The 24,446-nt window shown below is 36.8% G+C and overlaps 1 protein-coding gene across 5 annotated transcripts in view; it reads right to left on the reverse strand.

Annotated features, from left to right (window-relative positions):
* The window catches only part of CSMD3 (CUB and Sushi multiple domains 3), a 1,109,294-nt gene that overhangs the window by 138,891 nt on the left and 945,957 nt on the right, over positions 1-24,446 (reverse strand). For all 5 annotated transcript variants that reach the window (XM_084749143.1, XM_084749142.1, XM_084749141.1 and 2 more), the window contains 3 exons: positions 20,507-20,631; positions 13,224-13,320; positions 10,868-10,972 (listed from right to left, as the gene is read on the reverse strand). In XM_084749143.1, coding sequence (XP_084605269.1) covers positions 10,868-10,972; positions 13,224-13,320; positions 20,507-20,631 — 327 coding nt within the window. The remainder of the gene's footprint in view (positions 1-10,867; positions 10,973-13,223; positions 13,321-20,506; positions 20,632-24,446) is intronic.

Raw genomic sequence — 24,446 nt, forward strand, 5'->3', positions numbered from 1 at the left:
GAGGATACAAGGGATGGGATAACCATTGAGATGTAACAAGAATAAATTAATAAAAAAATTTTAAAAAAGAAAGGAAAAAAAAAGGAGGTAGCACATAGAAGCACTATCTGCCTGATCATGTTTATCACTGTGCTAATCATAATAGCTATTAAAGAATTGGTCTGGGCATCTATCACAACCTGAAATACAAAGCAATTTGTCATGTGAAAAAGCAAACAAACAAACAAAAAAATGAAAACAAAGGAGAAAGATAACTGTGAGAAACTTTTTTAAACTAGGTTTCCATAATCACTTTGCTTAAAAGAAAAGATGCAAGATGATTAGATTTTTTTTTTCTGTGTAGTAATTGTGCTATCAGTAATGTAGAGTGTTATTTTTCCCTTGACAAATCAGATGGGTAAAACCTTTGCTTTCGGGAAGGAATCTTAGCCAAAATTCTGTTTCCCAAGACAGAACACCTGCCATCTTTCCTGAATCCTGTACTATTTAAAATATCCCTTTAGGGATGTAGTAAAAGTCTGATTTTCATGGGTAAAAAAAAATTTGGTTTTTTTTTTTGTTCATTTTTATAGAAAACTTCAAAGCCATCTGCATCTGTTCCTAGTACTCATAGTGTTATGATGAGATTCTTATTTCCCCGTTGTGTTTCCTCCCTTATGTCACCTTGTAGGCAGGAACATTTATCTCAGTGATTGCCAAAAGTAAATTAGCAAAGACTTGAATGAAATGAGTACATCCCCAATACATATAAAATAAATTAATATAACTATCTTTCCACACACATCAACATCATTCTATTATTTTTCATAAGTGCCCAACTGCATAACCCCTTTTTTATGGGTATGTATCTAAACTTAAACGTTTTTAAAAGTAGTTCTTTGGTGGAAATTTAAATTATTACACTCGTTATGAAAACCACTAAAAGACATTCATCAAAACACTGAAACTATAGCTACCTGACTATGACGTTCTGTTAAGTTGGTGTGATATTTTTCAGTCCTGACTCAGAGAGGAGAGAGATTTTTTTTTCTTTTTCTTCTCTTGTATCCTTTCTTTCAGATGCTGGTGTAGAGCCCCACATACTTCCCTAGGTACTTATTTACTAAAGTTACATATTAAGCTTAAGATTGAGAAGTTTCATTACTACCATGCACAGAACGGATGTGTCTTATCCCTGTTGTAGCACTACTACTCAGAACAGCCAAGATACACAGCAGTCAACCTAAGTGTCCGAAAAAGAAAGCATGGTACATATTTATGGAAGAACCTTTTATATCCATTAAAAAAAAATAAGTCCTTGAATTTGTGGTAAAACCAATAAAACTGAGGGTATTATCTTAAGTATAAGCCAGACACAGTACTACAAATACAAGGTATGCTTATGGAATCCATCTAGTAGTTGTAGAAAAGTCTAGATATGTAAGAGGCAGGAAAGTGCGGAAGGAAGCTGGAGAGATGAGGGATGACCATGACAGAGCTTAGATGTGTAGGAGTAACTTCTAGTTGGCCACAGTATGGGTAGTCAGGTACCAGTGACTAATAACACTGAATTTGCTGTATATTTCTAAACATGTAGTTCAAAATCTTATCAATATCCCCCAACAAGTAAAAAATAAATGTTTAAAGTGTTAAGTGTGCCAATGGCCCTAATTTAATTCATATATAATATATACATAGATTTGATATATCACAATAAATATGTGCAATGATTTTGTGTGCATTTTCATACTTTAAAAATCTTGTTATACCTCAGTCCCCTTTTTTTGCTTATTTTTTATTAGTATTTATTCAGAGTACATCCTGATTGTTATCCCCTCACTTGTATCTTCCCGTTTCCACCCTCCCTCCCTCTTTCACCCTATTCCTCTCCCATTAGACCTCTACCAGAAGGGGACCCCCTCCCCCACCACATGACCACAGCCTGTCTGGTCTCATCCAGTGTCCTTAATGAAATTCTTCTTCCTCCATCTCTTCCTCTCTCCTCCTTTTGGTAAAGCTTATGATGTATGATGTATGGCTTGATTCCAGTTTCAAATAGAAAACACACCCGAGCCAGGAGAGCTTTAATCAATACAGCTGCCCAAGGAAGGAATGTGGAGAGGAAGAGATAACCATGCCGTTTGTCAGCAGCCATGTGGCAGTTAGAGGGTTTCAGAGGAAGATTAAAAAGCCCAGAGTAACAGGGAAAGTATGTTGGGCTCTGGGCCACCACCCGAAATAAACAAAACAAGAGAAGAACAAGAAAGATATGTCTCTTTCTGGGTAAGGGCTGAAAAAAAAAAAGTCACACCAACCTAATAGAACTCCATGGTGGCTTTGTAGTGACTAGTTCTGTAGGGAGGCAGGCAGCAGGAAGAGAAAAAGAACTCAAGCACTCACAGGATGAGGCCCACCACTTAGCATACCTACTCTGAGTGTCTCAGAGTGAAATAACCCCAAGGACTGTGTTTCCTGAGGACTTCATACTGTTATGGAGCATAGCTCTGCTTGTGGCCCTTGTGGTCACCACATCCCTCATAATCTATGAATTTTATGAGAACTCTAAGGAGGTTTCCAGCCCCTCACTAGGCAGTATCACTGGCACTCACAATAATAAGGCTTGCTTTCTTTCAGGAATTGCAGCAGATTAATGATTCAACCACCATCCTTGAAAAGGGCCCGGCACAAACTGTTGCACCACCGCCCTCTTCAGATATACCCAAAGGACAGCTCATTCTCCAAAGTAGCGGGGATGGAGAGCAGGGACTGCCTCTGATATGAACCCTGGTGCCTGCAATTTGATGACTTGTCCTTGGTGGGGAGACCCTGTGGGTACACAGAGGAAGGGGATGCAGCTATCCTGAGCAGTTCACCCCTTATCAGAGGTCTAGGGAAAGGGAATATGGCAGAAGAGGGAGGTAGAAAGATAAGAGCCGGGGGATAACAATTGATATATAATGTGAATAAATTATAAACATTTAAAAAAGGAAAAAAGAAATCCCTCAAAACCAAAACAAACAAACAAACAAAAACCAAACAAAAAGATAAAGAAAGAAGGAAGAAAAGAAAGAAAGAAAAGCAAAAGAAAAGAACCTACACATGGAGATTGCTAACAACAAATGCTACCCTTAGAAAGAATTTGGAAAAATAGCTTGTTCTGCAAGGTTATGTAAAGATGTTTTTGCTAGTGACCCTAACATTAAAAAAAAACTTGGGGGGAAAGTTTGTCTAGCAAAATTACATAAAGATGGCTTTGACATTGGCTTTTAAGTTAGGAAAAAGTGCACTCAGTAGTAAAGCTAGGAACTTTTTGAGGTTGGCGAGAAAAACAATAGCAAAAAATAGTACTAACTGATGTTACTCTTTTAGGATGATATGGTGACTGAATTGATGATTAATTCCCTTATCCTATTTTTTGCTCTCAGCTTCCTGATATGGTTTAATAAAAAATATTAATGAGTCGATGCACACCTTAAAGATTTAAAGTGGAAATGGCTGATTGTTTTTATATAAAACTTTAGATATGTGATTCTCTTAAGGCTTTTATAAGATTACCCTTCAGATAATTGATTCTCTCTTTGTAGCTTCAAACTGAATCCTGACAGGCAAGTGAAACTGGCTAAGAAATACCTTGCTTGCTCATACTTTGTTAATATGGAACAAATTGCTTGGTTACAAATGTACATTGGTTCTTGGGAATAACTTGGTTCTCATGTCTGATTCTTACCCACGTGAAACATTTGATCATGTGAAGATATTGAGGAACATGTTTTTCTTATGTATACTTATGGTGGTCATTCATGTAAAGAAAAGTAGAATGTACCCACATTGTGATTTTTGTACTGCTTGAAGGGCTTTGCTGCGGTATATAAACTGTGGGTCACAATACAGTTGTTGGAATCTTTTCTAATCCACATACACATATGTGTATGTGTATAAGGTTGTTGGAATCTGTTTTCATCCAACCAATATGTGAATGTGTGTATGTGTGTGTAGGTATGTATGTATATATGTATGTATGTACGTATGTATGTGTGAGTAAAGTTAGGAAAGCTTATAGAAGAATCTTGTTGGAATCTACCTGGTGGAATCTGTCTTACTTCATCATCTTTTGTGTGTGTGTGTGTGTGTGTGTGTGTGTGTGTGTGTGTGTGTGTCTTCCTTTCCTCACTATTTTAGATGTTTTGCCACTACCAGTGGAAAGCCCACACTAGAGCCAATAGCTCGAGTCCGTGCTAACCATAATAGGTATAAGCACGGGCCAGAAAGCTACTGTGTAGGCATAGAGTGTATCAAGAATATCTCCGAGCTCTCAGTGGATGGGCAGCCAGCCTTCCTTGTCACTCCTAGACAAGGTCCCAACCCACAGCAGCAACATGTGGCACTTGATCTCCAGTCACATTTTACTACAAGTCAGTCTTTCTAACCAGGAATCAAATTTTACGTCTTCACTACTAATATCTAATTTTCTCCTTTAAAACCAGAACAGAACTTAGTGGTTTTAATTCTGTAAATCTTGACTTAATCTTTACACTGACTTACCCCACTTACCACCATTGTGTTAGAATTAACCTCAGCAGCTATCTAGTACGGTGCTGATAATTGATTAGAGAAGAGGAGTGAAACATGAAGATTATTCCAAAGTCTTTCCAATTAATTAAAAAGAAATGTAGGCTTCTGCCAGGACTGATTAACTACCTTCAACTTAGACTGTAATTTTCTCCTTTTTTTTTTTTCTTTTACTGCCTTCTATCCTATTTGGCCTCCTTGTTCATGATCTGTTGCTTTCTTTTCCTAATCAATTGTACTATATCCTTCCAATTTTCTATTTTAATTTAATCACTGACAGATTAAAAAAAACACATTCACTTTGTGTATTTCAATGAGACAATACCGCCACATATACTGTTTATTAAGGAATTTAGTTTATCAAAAAAGGTCATTATTTCCCCCAAAGAAGCTATAATTTGATAAAATTATTATTTGTTATCACTATGGACCTTTTCATTATACTATTAGCTTTAGCCAATTTGTTTAAATATATATACTTTAATCCAGGAAGATTTTAGAGTTTTGCTCCACTTAATAGTGAGCATTAATCTAATGCTCTCACGTTGCTCTGGGTGATCAAAACACACTGCTTAAAACACTTGCTTCTCATTTGCTTATGGCACACTATTCATAATTTCTGAAATAATATTCAGCATTGTTCTTAATGTTATTCTAACATTTTCATTTCTTCTTTTGCTTTCTTTTTTTTTTTTTTTCCTTTTTCTTCTAATGATTTGTATTGGAGATCAGCTTAAACCCAAGCATTCCTTTGAAAATATTTACTTTGGAATATACGGATTTAAATAAATCTATTGCCTTTGAAGAGTGTCTAGATCAGTAGAAAAGTCAATATTCTTGTTATTTAAAGCAAAGAAATGTAAAAGACTCTTGCAAGACTTGTGCAGATGCTCGTTCTTTACCAATGGAAGTGCTCTCTCTCTCTCAGCTTTGAGTCTGATGCAGAATTTAGTGTAGGGAACAGTGGCATTCTTTGATATCTTAGTCAATGAATATATTCCACATAATAAAGATCCTATGCAACTAGAAAAGTTAATTACTTCATTTAGCTTCCAGTTCCCTGCAACAGAAATCAGTGTCCTTTATACAGGAAATATTGAAATTTAACATGCTTAAGTTACATGGATGATTATATGTCAAAGGTCTAAAACTATGACATTTAAAATCATTATTCATTTATTTCCCTCAAGACTAGTCAAACCTTTAGTTCTCTGGAAATCCAACTTACATTACCAGCACATACATTTTTCTTAGGATCTATCTCAATTTCCCTTATATGTGGAAAAATATTTTTTCAACAGTTATAAATATAATACAAAATTACCTAAGTAATCATTTACTATAAATGATCTTCTAATATTTATTGTATATAAATAATAATTTTGCATTCAATGATACCTTTCAGAGGTGCAAATGCCATACACAAAATTTCGCATGAAGTTTCTTCAAGCTACTTATGAATAAAATAATTTAATGCTTTGCATTATGCATGGCTACAAGAAGCGCATGGTAGCTTTGAACTAGATACCCCCTGCAATGAAGTGAGAGGTAGCTATGCTTTCAGAAGCAGCCTTAGTTACTATGGCTTCACCTACCCTTATGTGTGGAAGCTCTACTGAAACAGATGCAGCTCTCCTAGCCTTGCATATTCCACCGCTTTGTCAGATCATAAAGTTTGTTCTGCTGAAAATATCCTCCAAGTCTTGTCTAATGGGAAACTTCTGCTTAGTTTTTAAGACTCGGCACAAATGTCACCACCTCTTTGAAATACTCTGAACTTTACACATGAAGCTGATTATTATTCTGTGTATTCACACACACACACACACACACACACACACTCATTAGTGTATTATAGCAATGTGCTGTTTCTTAACTTTTCTGTCTCTTCTAATAGACTAACTTTTTTTTTCAAGAGAGACTGTCACTCACTTATCTCGACATATTCTGTGTTGAACATTGGGTCTGTCATAGAAAAAGGTGTTCAAAATATATACAGATTGAATGAATGAGTCTTATTTTCACATTTGTCAAGTATTCCTTTTTATAAAAATACATAAACTTGTCCACAAATTTTGGGAATTCCTTGTTTTTAATAGCTGAGTAGAATTCCATAGTGTATATGTACCACAGTTTCTTTATCCATTCTTCTACTGAGGGACACTTAGGCTGTTTCCATGTTCTGGCAATTATGAATAAGGCTGCTATGAACAAATGGATTGAACTAGAAATGATCATAATCAGTGAGCTAACCCAGAAGCAGAAAGACTCGAATGGTATATACTCACTTATAACTGGACACTAGCCCAAGGGGCAGGTCCCATGAAAGTCTGCCCTACCAGGAAACTGGGATAGAGGTGAGGACATCCTATTGAGACTTTAGGTGAGAAAAATATAGGGGATAGGGAAGTAGGTGGATCCAGAGGGTCCTAGAAACCTACAAGAGGAACATTATGATGGGTGGATCTGAGCCCAGGGGTTCTACTTGATCTAAGGCACCAACCAAGGACAAAACGTGTAGTCATCATCAAACCCCTACCCAGATCTAGCCAAGGGACAGACCATTCTCCACAGTTAAGTGGAGACTGGGGACTGACTCTCACAGGATCTCTGGTGCCCCATATTTGGCCATGTCCTTTGTTGGGGAGGCCCAATGGCACTCGGAGGAAGGATAGTGGACTACCAAGAAGAGACTTGATACTCTAGCACCATATTCAAGGGGAGGAGGTCCCCCATAGCCACAGTCATAGGGAAGGGGGAATTGGGGTAAAAGTGGGAGGGAGGGAGGAATGGGAGGATGCATGGGATGAGATAGAAAATGAGATATAATATGAATTATTTTATTTTCAATAAAAATGTGTTATTAAAAAAATACATACACTGTTTCTGAGCTTCATAAAAAGAGGATGAGAACTCTAATACTGGCTAAGTAATGTTAGAGTCTGGACCATTATTGTCCTACAAAAAATGACTATGGGACAGGCTTAGACCCTAGTACCCTTTCACTGGGAAGAAATGGTACCCTTCACAGGTAAGAACCAGGTGAAGATCTTATTTGTCATTGTCCAAGATTTTGGAATTCGTGGCTCTTCTTTTCTTTTCTCCCTGACCATGAGCTGGAAGGTTATGTTCTACCACACACTCCATTTTATTACTAGAGTCCTAAAGACAACAACAAATCTGCCCAGTAGAGAATGGAAGCTTCAAAAGTGTGTGCCAAAACATCCTCTGTCACTGTTAATAAACTCTATTACCATTAAAATAAAAAAGAGCTAAATGGGCTAACTAGTCTTTACTAGGTACATGCATATCAATTTGGGCTCTTTGCTTTCTCACTAGGAATTCTGTTCTATCAGATATCCAGCATAAGCCATGATGTTTCAGTGATGACTTAATAGACTGGACAAAGAGATATTAAGTGATAAAGAGAGAGACCGTAAAGAAATAGGCCTGTATAATACATATAAAATGTGCATAGAACTGAGGTCTAAATTTCATCAACATTGGTGTTGTCATGCTCGTGTTGATTATGTCAGTTTCATATATTTAATACTTTCTATGTTTAAGTATCATATTTAATAACACACTGATTTTGAGTACTTGTCAAATCTTAGGACCTTGACACATCCTCAAACATGATGGTTTCTTAAATGAACACAGATATGTGGTATGGCCAATCCTTTCTGTATAAAGTATGCATTCTGAATTCAAAAGAATTAATATCTCACTATCCATATGATAACCTAACTACACGTATGATACATTTGATCTAGGATCAATACAACTTATAATGTATGTATACAAGCAATAGGCCTAATCCCTTTTATTCTGTTTCTCTTAGTCTGTTGTTGTTGTTGTTGTTGTTTAAGTTTCCAAGAATTGGGCTATAGAAAGAAAGACCACTTATTCTCCAGGTGCTAGTTTACTTTGGGGAGGTTGTAGAGTTTGTAGGATGTAGAGCCAACCAGAAGGAAGTGTGTCACTGACGCAAGTCTGGGAACTTGTACCTGCCACTGGCTCTGGTCTAGCTCTCTCCATCCCACCTGCTGCCATAACATCAACTTATGTTTTTACCACCATGCAGCCTACGGTGCCACTTTCACCATGGTGTGTGACTCAAAAAGGAAAGGAGAAAGGTTAAAAAACAAATGTTAACTCTCAAGTAATATTTGCTGCATATCTGACACAACAATGAGGAAAGTAATGATTCGAAAGTGTCCCTTGCCTCAACTTACAAATTATTTTCATAAAATAGAAGCATTGTAACTGATAACAAAGAAATTTTGTAAATAAGTATAAAAACACAATGAATAATTACATTTAAAAAGTTTAATAACTAGACAAAAAGAAACAATACAAGAAACACTATATAAAGACTGAATTGAAACAAACAAACAAAAAAACCTAAACAAAAAAGACAAACTCTTTTTTTAATTTTTAATTTTAATTTTATTAACTTATTCAGATTGTAACTCAATTATTATCCTGTCACTTGTATCCTCCCATTCCTTCCTCCCTCCCGCTTTCACCCTATTCCCCTCCCCTAGGTCTATGACTATGGGAGAACTCCTCCCCCACTTTATGGTCATAGGCTATCAAGTCTCATCTTGGTGGCCTGCTTATTCTTCCTTTGAGTGCCACCAGGCCTCCCCACCAAGGGGAGGTGGTCTTAATAGCAAGGACATTGACTCAGTCATCTAAACCACCAAACAAAGAAAGATAAAGAAAAATAATTTTATAAGTCTGAAATATTTAATGAGTTCCTCCAACCCTTGTCAAACTTTTCCACAAAGTTTTATAGGAAAGAGCATTTCCAAGTTCACTTATTAATATCAATGTCATCTTATCACTGAAGTCACAAAAACACAACTCAGAAAAGGTAGTTGAAAACTCAATGCCGTTGCTGACCAAGAAGGCAAAATGTTCAACAAAATACTAATGGATAAATTTAACACAGAAATAAGAGAGCTATGAGCCAACCAAATTAAATTTATTACATAGATGTAAGGTTGGTTTAAAAAATATACAGCAATACATGTGGCACATGTTTTTATAGAATGTAAAACAAACTAAATGATCTTATTAATAGAAGCAAAACAAATGACAAATTTTATACAAGTAACTCAATGAAATCAAATAACAACTGTGGAAGACGCGCCAGAGGTATCATATGATATACTGAAAAACTGAAGGCAGTTTGCCTAAAATCTAGAAGAGGGCAAGGAAAAACATTCATGTCACTTGTGGCCAGTATGTTATAATCCAAGCTAGAGTACTCAGTGGTCAATATCCTTCTGCATGTATCAGCACAGAGGACCCTGTGGAACTTATGCAGTTAACTAAACCAATCACAGGACACAAACCTACAGGATACATCTAGAATATCCACTTTTAAAGAAACAGTGGTTTCTGAGGCTAATTATAATTTGAAATGGGCAATCTGGTGACCCATATTTGACCACCTCCTCTTGGTGGGGAGGCCTGATGGCACTCAAAGAAAGAATAAGCAGGCTATCAAGATGAGACTGGATAGCCTATGACCATATAGTGGGGGAGGAGATCCCCCATGGTCATAGACCTAAGGGAGGGGAGTAGAGTGAAAGCAGGAGGGAGGGAGGAATGGGAGGATGCAAGTGATGGGATAACAATTGAGTTGTAGCCTAAATAAATTAATTAAATAAAAAAGAAAAAGAAAAAAATTTAAAAGAACAAAAAAGAAAAGAAAGAAAAGAAAACTTGAAATGGGAATTACTTTCAGCCAGCCTAAGATTTCAGTTTCACACAAATATATTTTAGAGGTTTCATTAGTATCTTTGTGGCTACTGTATCCTTATTAATTCATTGTGTTGCTTCTTCTAACATTAAAACATGCACTATATAAAAATTCTGGAATTATCCATCATTTTATACTCACAGGATTTTCAACTGAGTTGATAGAATGGTTTGAAATCTTAAACAATATTAGATCAGACTGAATGTTTGCTTTGCCAAAGTCGGTGTCAATTGTACACAAATGATAGTATTTTTATCATTATTTTATTTTGCTTTGCCTTAAAAGTTTTCATTTTCTTTTACTGAGAATAGATTTTTTTCATACAATATATTTAGATTATGGTTTCTCCTCTTCCTACTCCTTCCAGTGTCTCAGACCCTCCTTCCCATTTGATTCCCCAACTTTTTTGCATCTCTTTAGAAAAAAAACCATCTCCATAATAATAATAATAATAAAATAAATAAAGTAAGATAAATGAAAAACAAATCAAAATACGACAAAACCAAAATGTTTTAACATTCCAAGAGTTTGATAAATTGCATTTACCTGTGTATTCAAGATGAAATCCTGCAGCAGAGACACTAATATCTGATTGGAAATTTAGGTATAAATTATTGGATGTGCTATTCAGAAGATGAGGTATTGTTGTTCCTGAAATGACAATTGAGAACACAGGTAACGGACCATGAGTAAAAGACCACAGCAACAATAAAGAAATTAAGTGAACTGGTAACCAGCCAGCACACTAATTAAAATTGTGTATTGGTCAAAAGCATTTGAGAATATTGAGCAGAAATGTTTACTCCTTTATCCTATTTTAATTCACTGTTCCTGTCTCCAAGGGAAGTGAACTCTGTGATGACTATTCATCCATGCAAACTTTACCAAATTCCACAGAAGAATGATTTTTGTTGTTATGTTACAAGACAGGGTTTCTCTGTGAAACAGCCATGGCTATACTGGAACTCACTTTGTAGACCAGGCTGGTTTTGAACTCACAGAGATCTGCCTGCCCTCTCCATCTTGAGTGGTGGGATTAAAGGCAAGTACCACTATGCTAAGCTTCCAGAGAAGGTTTTTATATATATTTAGATTTACGGTGCTATGATCAAGATAATGTGTAAATACAAGAAAAACAAGAAAATGATATTCTGTAGAATGCAACATATATGAACAATTGACTTACTATAAAGATGACCATTTTTAAAAGTAGCCAATGCTTTGAATAATAAGGTAATTTATGTCACTTTGTTTTTCTATCTGGTATGATTTTGTATAGATACATGACTTCTGTAAAAGTGTATTCATTTCAAGTAAGTAACTTTTTACTTCCTTTACGCTTATTTAACAGTACTTTATGGCATCTGTCATGATATTCACTTTCTAAAATAATTTTACTCTTATATTTATGGTTGTGAGCCTAGCCTTTAATGGCTGAGCCATCTCTCCAGCCTTCACTTACCAGGAACCTGGGACAGAGGGGAGGACATCCTCTTGGAACTCTAGATAAGAGAAGCATGGGAGAAGAGCAAAATAGAAGGACCCAGAGGGTCCTAGAAACCTACAAGTAGAACATTATGATAGGCAGATTTGGGCCCAGGGGTCCCGCTCAAACTATGACACCAGCCAATGACAACAAGTAGAACATTATGATAGGCAGATTTGGGCCCGGGGTCCCACTCAAATATGACACCAGCCAAGGACAATACAGGCCGCAAACTTTAAACCCCTACCCAGATCTAGCCAATGGTCAGAACATTCTCCACAGTTGAGTGAGAGTGGGATATGACTTTCTCATGTACTCTGGTGCCTCACATTTGACCATGTCCACTAGAGGGGGAGACCTGGTGGCACTCAGAGGAAGGACAGCAGGTTACCAAGAAGAGACTTGATACCCTATGAGCATATACAGGGGGAGGTAATCCTCCTCAGGAACAGTCATAGGGGAGGGGAATAAGGGGAAAATGGGAGGGAGGGAAGAAGGGGAGGATACAAGGGATGGGATAACCATTGAGATATAACAAGAATAAATTAATAAAAAAATAAAAAATAAAATAATATTGTGTACTGGCTGTACAATATTTTGCTGAATATCATAATTTTAAAAAGCAGAGCCATGTTTTAATTGCTATTATTCATCCTAATTTTAAGAGTAGTGTAGCACCAGAATATGTGAGAAAGTAATATCCCACTCTCCACTCTACTGTGGAGAGTGTTCTGTCCATTGGCTAGATCTGGGTAGGGGTTTAAGGTTTACCGCCTGTATTGTCCTTGGCTGGTGCTTTAGTTTGAGCGGGACCCCTGAGCTCAAATCTGCCTATCATAATGTTCTACTTTTTTTTTTTTTAAGATTTATTTATTCATGCTCTGCTGGCATGAATGACAGAAGAGGGCATTAGATCTCATCCTGGAGGGGGAGACCTGGTGGCACTCAGAGGAAGGACAGCAGATTACCAAGAAGAGACTTGATACCCTATGAGCATGTACAGGGGGAGGTAATCCCCCTCAGGAACAGTCATAGGGGAGGGGAATAAGGGGAAAATGGGAGGGAGGGAAGAATGGGAGGATACAAGGGATGGGATAACCATTGAGATGTAACAAGAATAAATTAATAAAGGAGGGAAAAAAAGAAAAAAAGAGTAGTGTAGTATTAAAAAATCATAACTCATTAATATTATACTACTTGCATAAAAAACAACAAATATTGCTAAAATATAATTGGAATTCTGGAAAGCTTAAAAGAACATGCTACCACTCATTTTAATATTTGAAAACTTCTCATAACTTATATCATTGTATATGGCTCACAATTAAACCTGAAAGAGTTTTAGGAACTTTTAATTCTTTTTTGTGTATTGCTGATTGTATTTTCATCTTACATGAACTTAGATTTCTCTTTTACCTGAATAACTTCCAAGTCTTGGTGCATTGTTGTCTCCCCCATCGTAAAAGTCCAGAGAATCCCAGTTATGTTCTGTAGCAAAGCTAACAACCTGTACCTAGAAAAATAACAGTTTCCAGTGAAAACTAATGGTTCTAACCAGGTATACAGTCTAGAGGTACTGACTAGAAGGGAGATCTTAAAGGCAGATAACATTCCTGTGGGCTTTCTTAGATGGCACAACAAAAAACTAATCTTGGAAATTACATCACTGGTCTATATGAACTAATCTGTATGAGAGCAAATGGCACAGTATACGATCAATATAACATGCAAGTTTCTTGTCACTATCTCAGAACATACCTTTATTAAATTTTGTTGGCTTAATGTACTAGGAATTCAAATTCAGATTCTAAATAAATACCTAGCATTCGTGCTTTGGAGTACAAGACTTCTGTTGGTGGCTGCATTTTCTCATTGCTTTAGTGCAAAAAAATAAAGAGATCCATGGCTAACAAGCACAGTGGACTTGGCAAAGCATTTTCAATAGGCTCATTCTTGAATTCATTTCCATGTATAAGATCTATTCCATTTCTCTTTAATATTTACATTACTGTCAGTATAGGCAGCCACAGATGATATTTTCTAATAGATTGGAATGTATCTTGCAAATACTATTTTTATTAATGTCATAATAATTGTGAAGTCACCTTGAAGGTCCCTCAAGATAGAAGGCAAATACTGGGCTACAGTTCTGTGTCTCTTAAATTGTATTTCAAGAAAGAGACATGTGGTACTTTGTTGTACCTCACTTGGCACAGTATGAGGTTTCCAGGAATCCATGGAACTCACAACTGTGGATTCTATGCTGTTCTTTACAGACTGCTTTGTAGCTTTAAAGAAGGAAAGGAAGAACTTTATTAGATTGCATTCATTTTAAATAACTAGATTCTGTTGTGAGTGTAGGCACCCATTTGCTATAGAATTATGACAATTCCACTCATTAAACAGTTCTTTTCTGCAAAACAGCCCTCCGCTATTCTCTTGTTCAAGGGGATGCTGGCACTGCTGCTCCAGGGGTGAGTGCCACATGGCAGGCGATATCCTGCCTGCATGACTGGCACCTGATCTAATGCACTGTTCCAGGAAAACAAGAACCAAAGCCCCAACCACTACTTTCTTAAACAATAATTCATTCCCTGATTCTTGTCTGAATTTTTCATCTCTTCTGCTCAGAGTAAGAAAATATTGTACTGTGCTAAAAATACCTTGTAAAGATTCATGCAGCAGTTGACTTTTGATCTGCGCTCAAGGTAATGAGAAGCTTCCAAAGGAAGGAAATTATTAAGTGTGTGAAACAGTGGATGAGTCAAACCATGAGCTGGACTTAGTGAACTATCAGTAATCCAATTTAGCCGCAGTGGAGAGAGGATTTACGTAAAAGGAAATGTGAATGCCCTGTTAGAGGCACAATAGAACACTGACACAAGGTGAAGGGTTTGAAGCTTCCTGGTAACCTATATTTACACAGGTTTAAACTCCTAGAAATGCTGTCAATCTCTGTGCTTCAAACTACTCGCAAAAGTTATTGGTAAAGAAGTTGTCTAATTCAGATAATCTCTAAAAATTAAGCTATATGGTGTGCATCTAAAGCTGAGTGCCTAGCATAAATTGAAAATGCAGAATCTTAGCTGAGAAAGGTGAGGAGAGAGATTAAATGCTAAACACTAGCAAAATAATTATGCACTTGAATGTATAATTATGCTTTCAGTTTCCACCAGAAGACTGGGAAGTGGGAGAGGGAGCATTATCAAGACTTTACTTTAAATGCAGAACGGAATTGGGCAGAGAGTGGAAAAGTGAAGCACTGTACAGATGAACTAAAAAGGCTATAGAAGAGGTACCAAAAACTCTGGTGTCCCAAGTTGACATGGGGAATTTCACTGGATCCATGCTACATAAACAAGAGACTGGACAAAATATTCAAGAACAATTTCTGTTTTCCCTTGAGTTATGCTCAGCTTAGAAGCAGAACAAAATATAAGCATCTCTAGGTATGCCTACTACACGTAAAAAAGGAAGAACATTTGTTCAATCCTGTATTTGTAAGTTCACCCCAGAAACAACAGATTCTAATACCTGGAGATTATAAATACTGCCGTGTGTGTGTGTGTGTGTGTGTGTGTTTTGGTGCGTCTTTTGGACTGGACTAAAAAGAAAACCTTGATATATGAAAAAAAAAACCTATTGAAAACATTTAGGCAGATGAGAAAGCAGTGTATCCACAGAGGCAAGATTCAGACTAAAGTGTCCAGAAGCCAAGAAATATATGTTGCCATTCAATGATGGAAACAGCAGAAGGAGAATTCCCTAGAGATCTGGAATAACAGAGGACCTATTGGTAGTTTTAACAGAGGACCTATTAGTAGTTTTATATTTGTATACTGAAGAAAGATTTGGAATACTAACTTCTAGTTCTTTTGAGAAGATAATATTTTAATTGTTAAATAGCTATTCAGTTTATGGTTATTTCTTATGATATTCACAAACATCTGATACCATTTGCCATGAGGATTCCAGAAAAATATAGCTTTATATAATAAAACCATAGCGGGTATAGAAGCATGAAATTGTCAGAGAAAACTAGCAGTCAGTGTTCTGAAACCTCTTATACTATGCAAGTTAATGACTTAGAGTCTACAAAGGCAGAAAGTCAAATAAGAGACAACAAAAGACTAGGGCATGTATTCAGCCTTGGGAGAAGATTGTATTGGATAAAACGAGCCACCGTGGCAGCAGGCTAGCTTCATGATGGCCTGGGACAGATAGTTTTATGTCAACTTGACACCAGCTACAGTCATCTGAGGCATTAGAACCCCAATCAAGAAAATGCCTCCATAAAAATCCAAATGTAGGCAAGCCTGTAGGGCATTTCCTTAGTTAGCGATTGATGGCGTAGGACCCAGCCAACTGTGAGTGGTGCCATCCCTGGGCTTGTGGTCCTGGGTTCTGTAGGAAAGCAAACCAAACAAGCCATGTTGAGGAAGCCAGGAAGCATCACCCCCCGTAGTCTCTGCATCAGCTCTTGACTCTGTTTCTGCTGTGTTTGAGCTCCTATCCTGACTTCCTTTTAGTCATATTTCATCACAGCAACTGAAACACTAACTTAGATATCCAGTATGTCTGTAAACATTAAAAGCAGTGATTTATTAGGAAAAAAAAATCAAATATCACTTTATTCTGCAATCTTATAAAGATAGGAAATTCATGATGATAATCATTATGTAATCAGTATTCCCCCCTAGTTTCATAAATACTCCCTCTCTGGTTAAATACAGGCCCCTGGGGGCTATCTCTGGGACACTCATAAAAGGAAGAGGGAAACAAATGAACCTATTGTTCCTCACAAACGTACCACATTATATCAACATGACAAAATGACTTTCCCATTGATGTTTTCCCAAAGAATTCACAACAATAAAATATTGTCTATACCCAAATCTTTTCTAAGTTTTTCAACCAAAGGATAATTTATTTCAACACAAATCTGATTTATCAAATATTCATATAGATTGTAAGTGCATACATGTTTAGTTCCATACTCCCAAATGAAATGTTTATTAAACTTGTTCATTATAGAAGAATAAATAGTATATTTATACCTAAGAGATACACTAAGTATGTGATTATCATAGCTTATCTTGATTTAAAGTTATATCCAATAATAGCGTTCATATGGGGAATTATTTTTCAATGAGATAAAGAATCCTACAGCATATTTTGGATCCCATTATACATTTCATGCCACGAGATTTCTAAATACTCTGCTCAACTCAATTTCTGTTTTGTGAGTGCAATCATTAAATAAATTACATTCTAAGTTAGGATTTTGAGTTGGCATTGACATGTACAATTTTGAGGGTGTTTGCCTAAGGTGAGTGACACATAACTGTTTTTCTGTAGTTATTTTATTAGATTATTATGCACTACTATCTCTCCAAAATAGTCCCAAATGTACTGCTTGAGGAGGTGTCCATTGATTTTTCTAAAAATATTGGCTGGGTTTGTAGTGCCAGGCCCTGCAGTAGCTGCCAGAATGATGCTGGCCACCGCCGTCAGGAGCTTACAGATAATTAGCCGATAATAAGAAAATCTGATTGGTGTTATAATAAAAACATATACGAGAAAATTCAACCTTTTTAAATCCAATTAATATGCTTATCACAGAAATCTATTTCATGCAGACATGACAGTCAAGTTAAGGCAAACAAGGAGAGATACTGGATACTGTCAAAGACAGAGGAAATAATATTTACAGTGTCCACAGGAAACCGGATTCCACGCTGTTCCAGAGATGGATGCTGTGAACACAACAAACTTCAATAAGGGAAAACTGAGTGAAGAGGAACAACTGCTGTTGAGGGCTTAAAAGGATGAGGAAATGCTGTGAGTAAGAAAGTGATAAGCTAGGGTTTTAATATTCTGAAGTGGTTGCTTGGTTGTTATTCATTTGGTCAAGAACAGACTGAAGAGAATATATGTGGAACAAGGATGAAAGCCACTTGATCTTTTGTCATAGAAATACAAATGGAAAGAAATAGAGACTTTTGAAATTCAGTCTTTACAGTTTGTTAAATATTTTGTTTGTTAAACAAAATATTAGAAGAAAAATCAAGATGTTTGGCTTGCCAGCTGAATGGGGTTGGACACAACCTGATGTAGAGAGCGATAGAGAAAACAGACGGGGGGCATGATAGAAAGAGAGTGAAGGATGGAGAAGCCATTTTGATTAAAAAAAAGATTATAAAATTACCATTGGATAGCTTAGCAATGAATTTAGCTGAAAACATCCAGCGGCTACTTTAGAGATAAAGCTGGGGTTAGAGATGTGGGCTCACAGTGTTGGTCCAAACACTATCATTAATCCTGTCCATCGTTCGAAAGAGGAGCTTTTGTCTTTATGTTGTCACTGTTGCTATTTTTCTGTTTGTTTTATTTTTGTAATCTGTTTCTATTCCAGTCATCTTCAGCTCCTAACCATTACTAAGGATACAGAAGTAAAGAATCTGCAAATAAAATAGGATGATATAACTTGACGTAAACTGGCCCCAGACTCTTAAGAGCGCTAGCATTTGAACGATAGGTTGACACTACAGAAGATACAAAGTTAAATGTAGAAACAAGAGATTTGGATGTAGGCAAGATACTAAAATCCATAGAAATATTGATGTAGAAACTAAGGAGGGAATGAGGGTGTTGACAGTGACTGGAGAATCCCTGATGTTAAATTGTTTTGTCTCCATGCACAGATGAACAATGCAAAGGATTTAATTAATTATCCAGGGCTCATGCACAATAACCTGATTAGAGCACTAGGTACTAGAGCCACACTGCAGAGTACCAAAAATAGGACATGATAGTAGAGAAAATACACTTTTTTAAGGTTATCCTTTTATGATCGGATAAAAATAAATAAACTGATAACATAAATAATCAAGGACATCATTCATAGCCTTATGAATAAATGAGTTAATAAAAGTCTTATGTGATTCTCATTTCGGAGTACAACCTGAGTGGTGAACAATCCGGAAGTGTTTGTTGAATCTATTTTTTTTTTTTCAAAATGTGTATTTTGGTGAAATCCAGAGAGAGATCATGAGAGGGAGGAAGAAAGTAAAGAGTCCTTAAAGGAGGTGTGGGTATAGTAGAATACACATGATACCATAATAAACGAAGGGAAAGGAGATTTACTGCAGGCTGTAGGTTTAAGTAGGAATGGGAGAGAGGATGGAATGAGTGGGCGGGCTAACGAAAGCTGAGAAGGTACTAAAAGGCTTTATGAAAACTCACTTCTTTGTTAGCTAATTGTATATGTAGGTATGAATATCTGTGAGATCAGAGGTGTCCTGCATATGAGAACAATACTGCTTCCAGAACTCATGAGTTATCAAACCAAAATTTTAGCACCAGATACGGGAGCCCCCGCCCATGTGAGTTACTAGTCATTGAGGGCCACTTCCAAGACCCCTCCAAACAGGAAATATCATTGCCAATGTGCCTGATTAATCACAGAACTAGATGATAACAACCCTGTATCAGAAAACACCAGACACTTTGCCTTATAGAACATAGAGACATCAATCTCAAACTAGCTACCTTCCTCCTGGGTTGTTTTCATAGTACTGGAACCATGCCACGCAGGGTCCCGGATGCAGAAAAATCATCACTATTCTTATTCAGCGCTGTATGCTGCGTGCTACAATACAAACCTGACTGAAACGATGTGCCCACTGTTGGCAGTATTGCCATGGCAGTTACTAGGTTATCAACCCCATCCCGGGAGGATTGCAGGTCTCCCTCTGGGAGGGTATTCATGCCTGCCGCTATGAAACTCGTCAAAAGCTCCAGGGTGTGGAGGTCTTAGGCCCTAGTTGCAACCTAATCTTGCTGTTTTACTAATTACTCGTGTTGTCAAATTGCTTTCTAAATAGTTATCTTTATACCCACATGTTCCTGGTGCTCTCAGCTGGGTTCCAGGAAACTTGTTTTTCCCGTGATTCATACAGAGACTTCTCATCTGGTCAGAGCTAAGAATTAGTGACTAGGAATGAGAAGGAGTGTTCAGGCACAGACGGGACATCTATTTCACCCCACCCACAAAACTCAGAGAACATCTTAAAAACGGGGGTAAAAAGAACGGAGAAGCCAGAGGCAAGGGAAGAGCCTGGTGAAATGCCATCTTCTCCATACAATGGAGCCACTGCATGTGTGAACTCAGCACAGCTGGAGTCACCTGCATGAGACCTGTACAAGACAGAGACACTCTAGGACCCAGTGCTGAGGAGGGAGTGGCTCTGGAGGCAACAGCCCAAGCCGCAAGCTACTAAAGATTCACCGCCCCTATGAAAATGGAACGCAGTTATCTTTAGGGCTGTGGCTGCTGGTTAACTTGGATTGAGTTATTGGAAGTGTGTCTGTGGCTAATTCGTTTTTTACCCTAACCCTGCCTTATCTTATTCAATTTTATCCAAAGATGGCCCTCCTGGATGTCTGATATACACATCCCTTGAACTTCTTATAAATCTGCTGTGTGCAGCAGTTGTTTTTGTTTTGTTTTTTATTATTGTCTCATTGAAAATGAATTTAGCTTCATTTTTCTTTCAGGTAAAATACGTTTCTATAAAACTTAGCTTTGTCGATCCAAGCTATTTGTTAAACTTTAATAATACGCATTTTGTCGTTTCTGAAAATATTAATTCCAAAAATAAAATTAAAAAAAATAATAAATAAGTTAATATCCTTACTTGAATGCCAGCTCCCTCTGGCACTGTGATCTTCCAAACACAATTCAAATTGTTGTCATAAGGCTCAGGGTATCCAGGAGACAAAATAGTCCCTTTGCGCTTAGTTAAGATTCCCCCACAAGGCACTGAAAGTAATGTAGCACAAAAGCCAGTTAATTCTAATGCAAAGGATTAAAGTAAGAAAAAAAGCCTCCAACACAGAACAGTCTTGTAAACAAAACCACATCACGCTATGTTTTAAGACTCAAGCATACCGCAAAACAACTATAGAAATTAATTATACAGCATTAATGAAAAAAATATACACAATCATACAATTATAATTATCATTTGTGTTATAATCCCTAAGACCTAATTTACTGTATTTCTCACACACACAGAAAATATAAAATAAAATAAATCAATGCTTACATACATAGAGACATTTTTACTATTTTGAAGTTGTTTGATACCTCCTTTTTTATTTTTGTGAGGCTAACAGGATCTTTTGGGAACTACTATTAATCCTGGCAGTAAATTACTATTAAAAAAAAGCATACATTTAATCCACTCTATATCAAGAATACTAATTACTGTTGCATTTAAATGTATTTATTTCTCTAACATTCTAAACAGACTATAAAAAGTTTTCAGTTCATTCTGTAACTGGTGAAACAGAGTCATTAAGACATAAAAAGATCTCCAGTAGGGGATGAACCTGGATTTCCATCCTGGGTTTAGATCCAGAGTCCCTATTGCTCACTGGGCGGAAGAGAGTTCATGTGGCTCTTGACAGTTTATCTCCTACAGTTGAGATTGCCAGCACTTTCAGAATATATTAGATAAAAAAGCTCTCATGTTGTGAAAGACTTTATTTAGATTCTGGGCATTACCTAATTCATAACTTTTGAATCCTCTGCCCACTTGAAAATGTTCCTCAAATTTATCAGTATATAAACTTCTTAATCCATGAGATGGAAACACTACTGAATCCAAAATGCTTTTTGAAAAAAATGCAGGTTATTTACATAATGAAACTAGTCCACTGATTAAAATATAATAAATATTTGGCAAGGGTATTTCCTTTGTTTTTAACTGTTATTATTTTGAGTAACAAGGCATTCTGCTGGTTAAACTATTTTTTTTTCAAGTTGGCCTATAATGGTAGCACATAAAAATTCTCTTGCTTGAAAATAAATACCAAGCTATCTCTCCTTCACATACACATGTTTAAAACCAATGTTAAATAAATAAGTCATAGTTTTGTGACACTTTCCAAGTCAAATGCAAGTGCAAATAAAAAATAAAATGAAAACATGGCTTGTATGAGAGGAGAAGAGAGAGAGACGGAGAGACAGAGAGTAGAAAGGGCAAGACAAACGGGAGTCCTGAGGATGCCTGCTCACTCTCTCTGCATTATACCTTTGAGTCAGGGTCTTTCATTGAACCTCATGCAATGCTGCCACCCAGCAAGCTGTTAGGAGTGTACAAGGGCAGGCCCAATTTTTTATATTAGGTAGGAGCTGAGATTCAAAGGAAGGTGCTCCTGCTTGTAAACACAAAGCTGTGCCTACCAAGCTATCTCTCCTTCACAGCCACATTTTAAAACAATCTTAAACAAATAAACCGCGGTTTCATGGCATTTCTCAAGTCAAAAGCAAAGCACCAAGGTACTTTCTCGAAAAGAGTACCACAAAAGTATTAACTGGGTGACAATATTTTAAAGTCATTTTCTGCTTTTTAAAATTATTTTACTTATATGTTTGTGTGTGTGTGTGTGAATGCACACATGTATGTGGATGCCCTCAGAGTCCAGGAGATGGTGCCAAACCCCTTGAAACTAGCGCTACAGGTGTTTGTAAGTGGGGCCTCCTCTATTGGAGCAGCAGCCATTCGTACCCACTAAGCTTATGTTGTCCAGACTCCATCTGTTGTTTACTTCTTTGCTGGGGTTAAACAAAAATTCAATTAAGTTGGTAAGAAAGTAGTTTGTACTTTTAAAACATTAACAACTGTGACTGAAGGGGACTTCCTCCCTCTTTATATGCTCATAGGTATCAAGTCTCTTCTTGGTAGCCTGCTATCCTTCCTCTGAGTGCCACCAGGCCTCCCCATCCAGGGGACATGGTCAAATGTGAGGCACCAGAGTACATGAGAAAGTCATAGGGGAGGGGAGTAAGGGGAAAATGGGAGGAAGGGAGTAATGGGAGGATACAAAGGATGGGATAACCATTGAGATGTAATATGAATAAATTAATAAAAATAAAATTTTAAAACTTTAAGAAAAAGAAAAAAAGGAGATATGCTAAAAAATATTAATAACTTATGAGCTGGGCATGGTGGTGCACGTATTCAAACCCAGCACTCAGGAGGCATGGGCAGGCTGATCTCTGTGAGTTTGAGGCCAGCCTGGTCTTCAAAGGGAGTCCAGGACAACCAGGGCTTTATATAACAGAGAACCCCTGTCTCAGAAAAACAAACAAAAAAACAAAAAAACAAAAACCAACAACTCTTGTATAGGGATCAAAGGTATCCTGAAAAGATTAGAGGATGAATCATAAAATAAATATATCCATCAAAAATAAATAAGTAAATGATAGATAAATAGGTAGGTAGGTAGATAGATGGTAGATAGATACATACATATAGATAGATAGATGATAAATACATAGATAGATAGATAGATAGATAGATAGATAGATAGATAGATAGATAGACGATAGATAGTAGATAGATAAATAACAAAAGCAAGGTAAATGGCTCACAAAGTTTATTTTGGGTCTTGGATGAATTAAAACACTACATTTTTTTCTCTCCTACATCTTTATACTATTTTGCCACATTTTCATTTTCTTTGCCTGACATATTACGTGCATCATAGCACTGGCTTCCCTCTATAATTTATATATAATATATACTCTCATTTTTCACTCAACATGATCATTCTAAAATTATAAAATGACATGTTATTTTCCATGAAAAAAATCCCCATTTCCTTAATCCTACATATAAATACACGACATTTTTTAGACTTTCTCTTTTTAATTAATCAATATGTTTCAGTGAATACATTTACTTCCGTATCTTTTGTAAACAGCAAGTGTTTACCTCTAGCCATAACTCCTCCTGTATATGGACACTGTCCATTCAGCTTTTCAAAATTCATTATGCCCAAATAATATCTTTAAAAATCTTCCTCAACCAAGCTTTTCTATTTCTCTGTAGATGTTACCACCAATCACCATGATCTCAGGTCATAAAACCAAGACTCATATTGAGTTTTTTTTTTTACTGTCAGATTTTATATTTCAGCCTCTCAAAAAATCCTGTTAGTTCTCCCTTAAAATGTATGTTTGAACTAGAAAAAGTTCCCCAGTAAAAGCCTGATAACCTAAGTTTGGTCCATAGAACCCAGTTCAAAATAATGTAGAAGTCACCTTTACCCCAGCACATGTTGTAGACAAGAGAAATTGTAAGCAGGGTAAATTGTGGGAGTGGAAAAATGGCTAGTCCAGCTTGAGACCCGTGCCACTAGGGAACCCACCCCTGACACTGCCTGGAGGGCCAAGACCCAGAGACTGGATAGCCCAGAAATATAGGATAGAAACAAGTATTACTGGTAAAAAAAAACAACAACAATAACAACAAAAGTCAATGAAATCATAGTTAATGATATTCTGCTATATTCATAGATTGGTGCCTAGCCCAGTTCTCATCAGAGAGGCAAACCAATGTGCAAATCCATAGCCAAGCATCATAGGGGAATCCTGAAGACAAGGAGGAAATATTTTAGGAGACAGAGGGGGTCAGGTACACACACACACACACACACACACACACAAACACACACACACACACGCCCACAGACTCAACTAACCTGTTCTCAGGGGACCACAGGGACTGATATAACAACCAGAGGGCATGTTTGGTTCTGAGGAAGGAGAAGTTCATGTGGGATGGA

Source organism: Acomys minous (assembly GCF_964271855.1).
Source record: "Acomys minous genome assembly, chromosome: 12".
Taxonomy (NCBI): Eukaryota; Metazoa; Chordata; class Mammalia; order Rodentia; family Muridae; genus Acomys; species Acomys minous.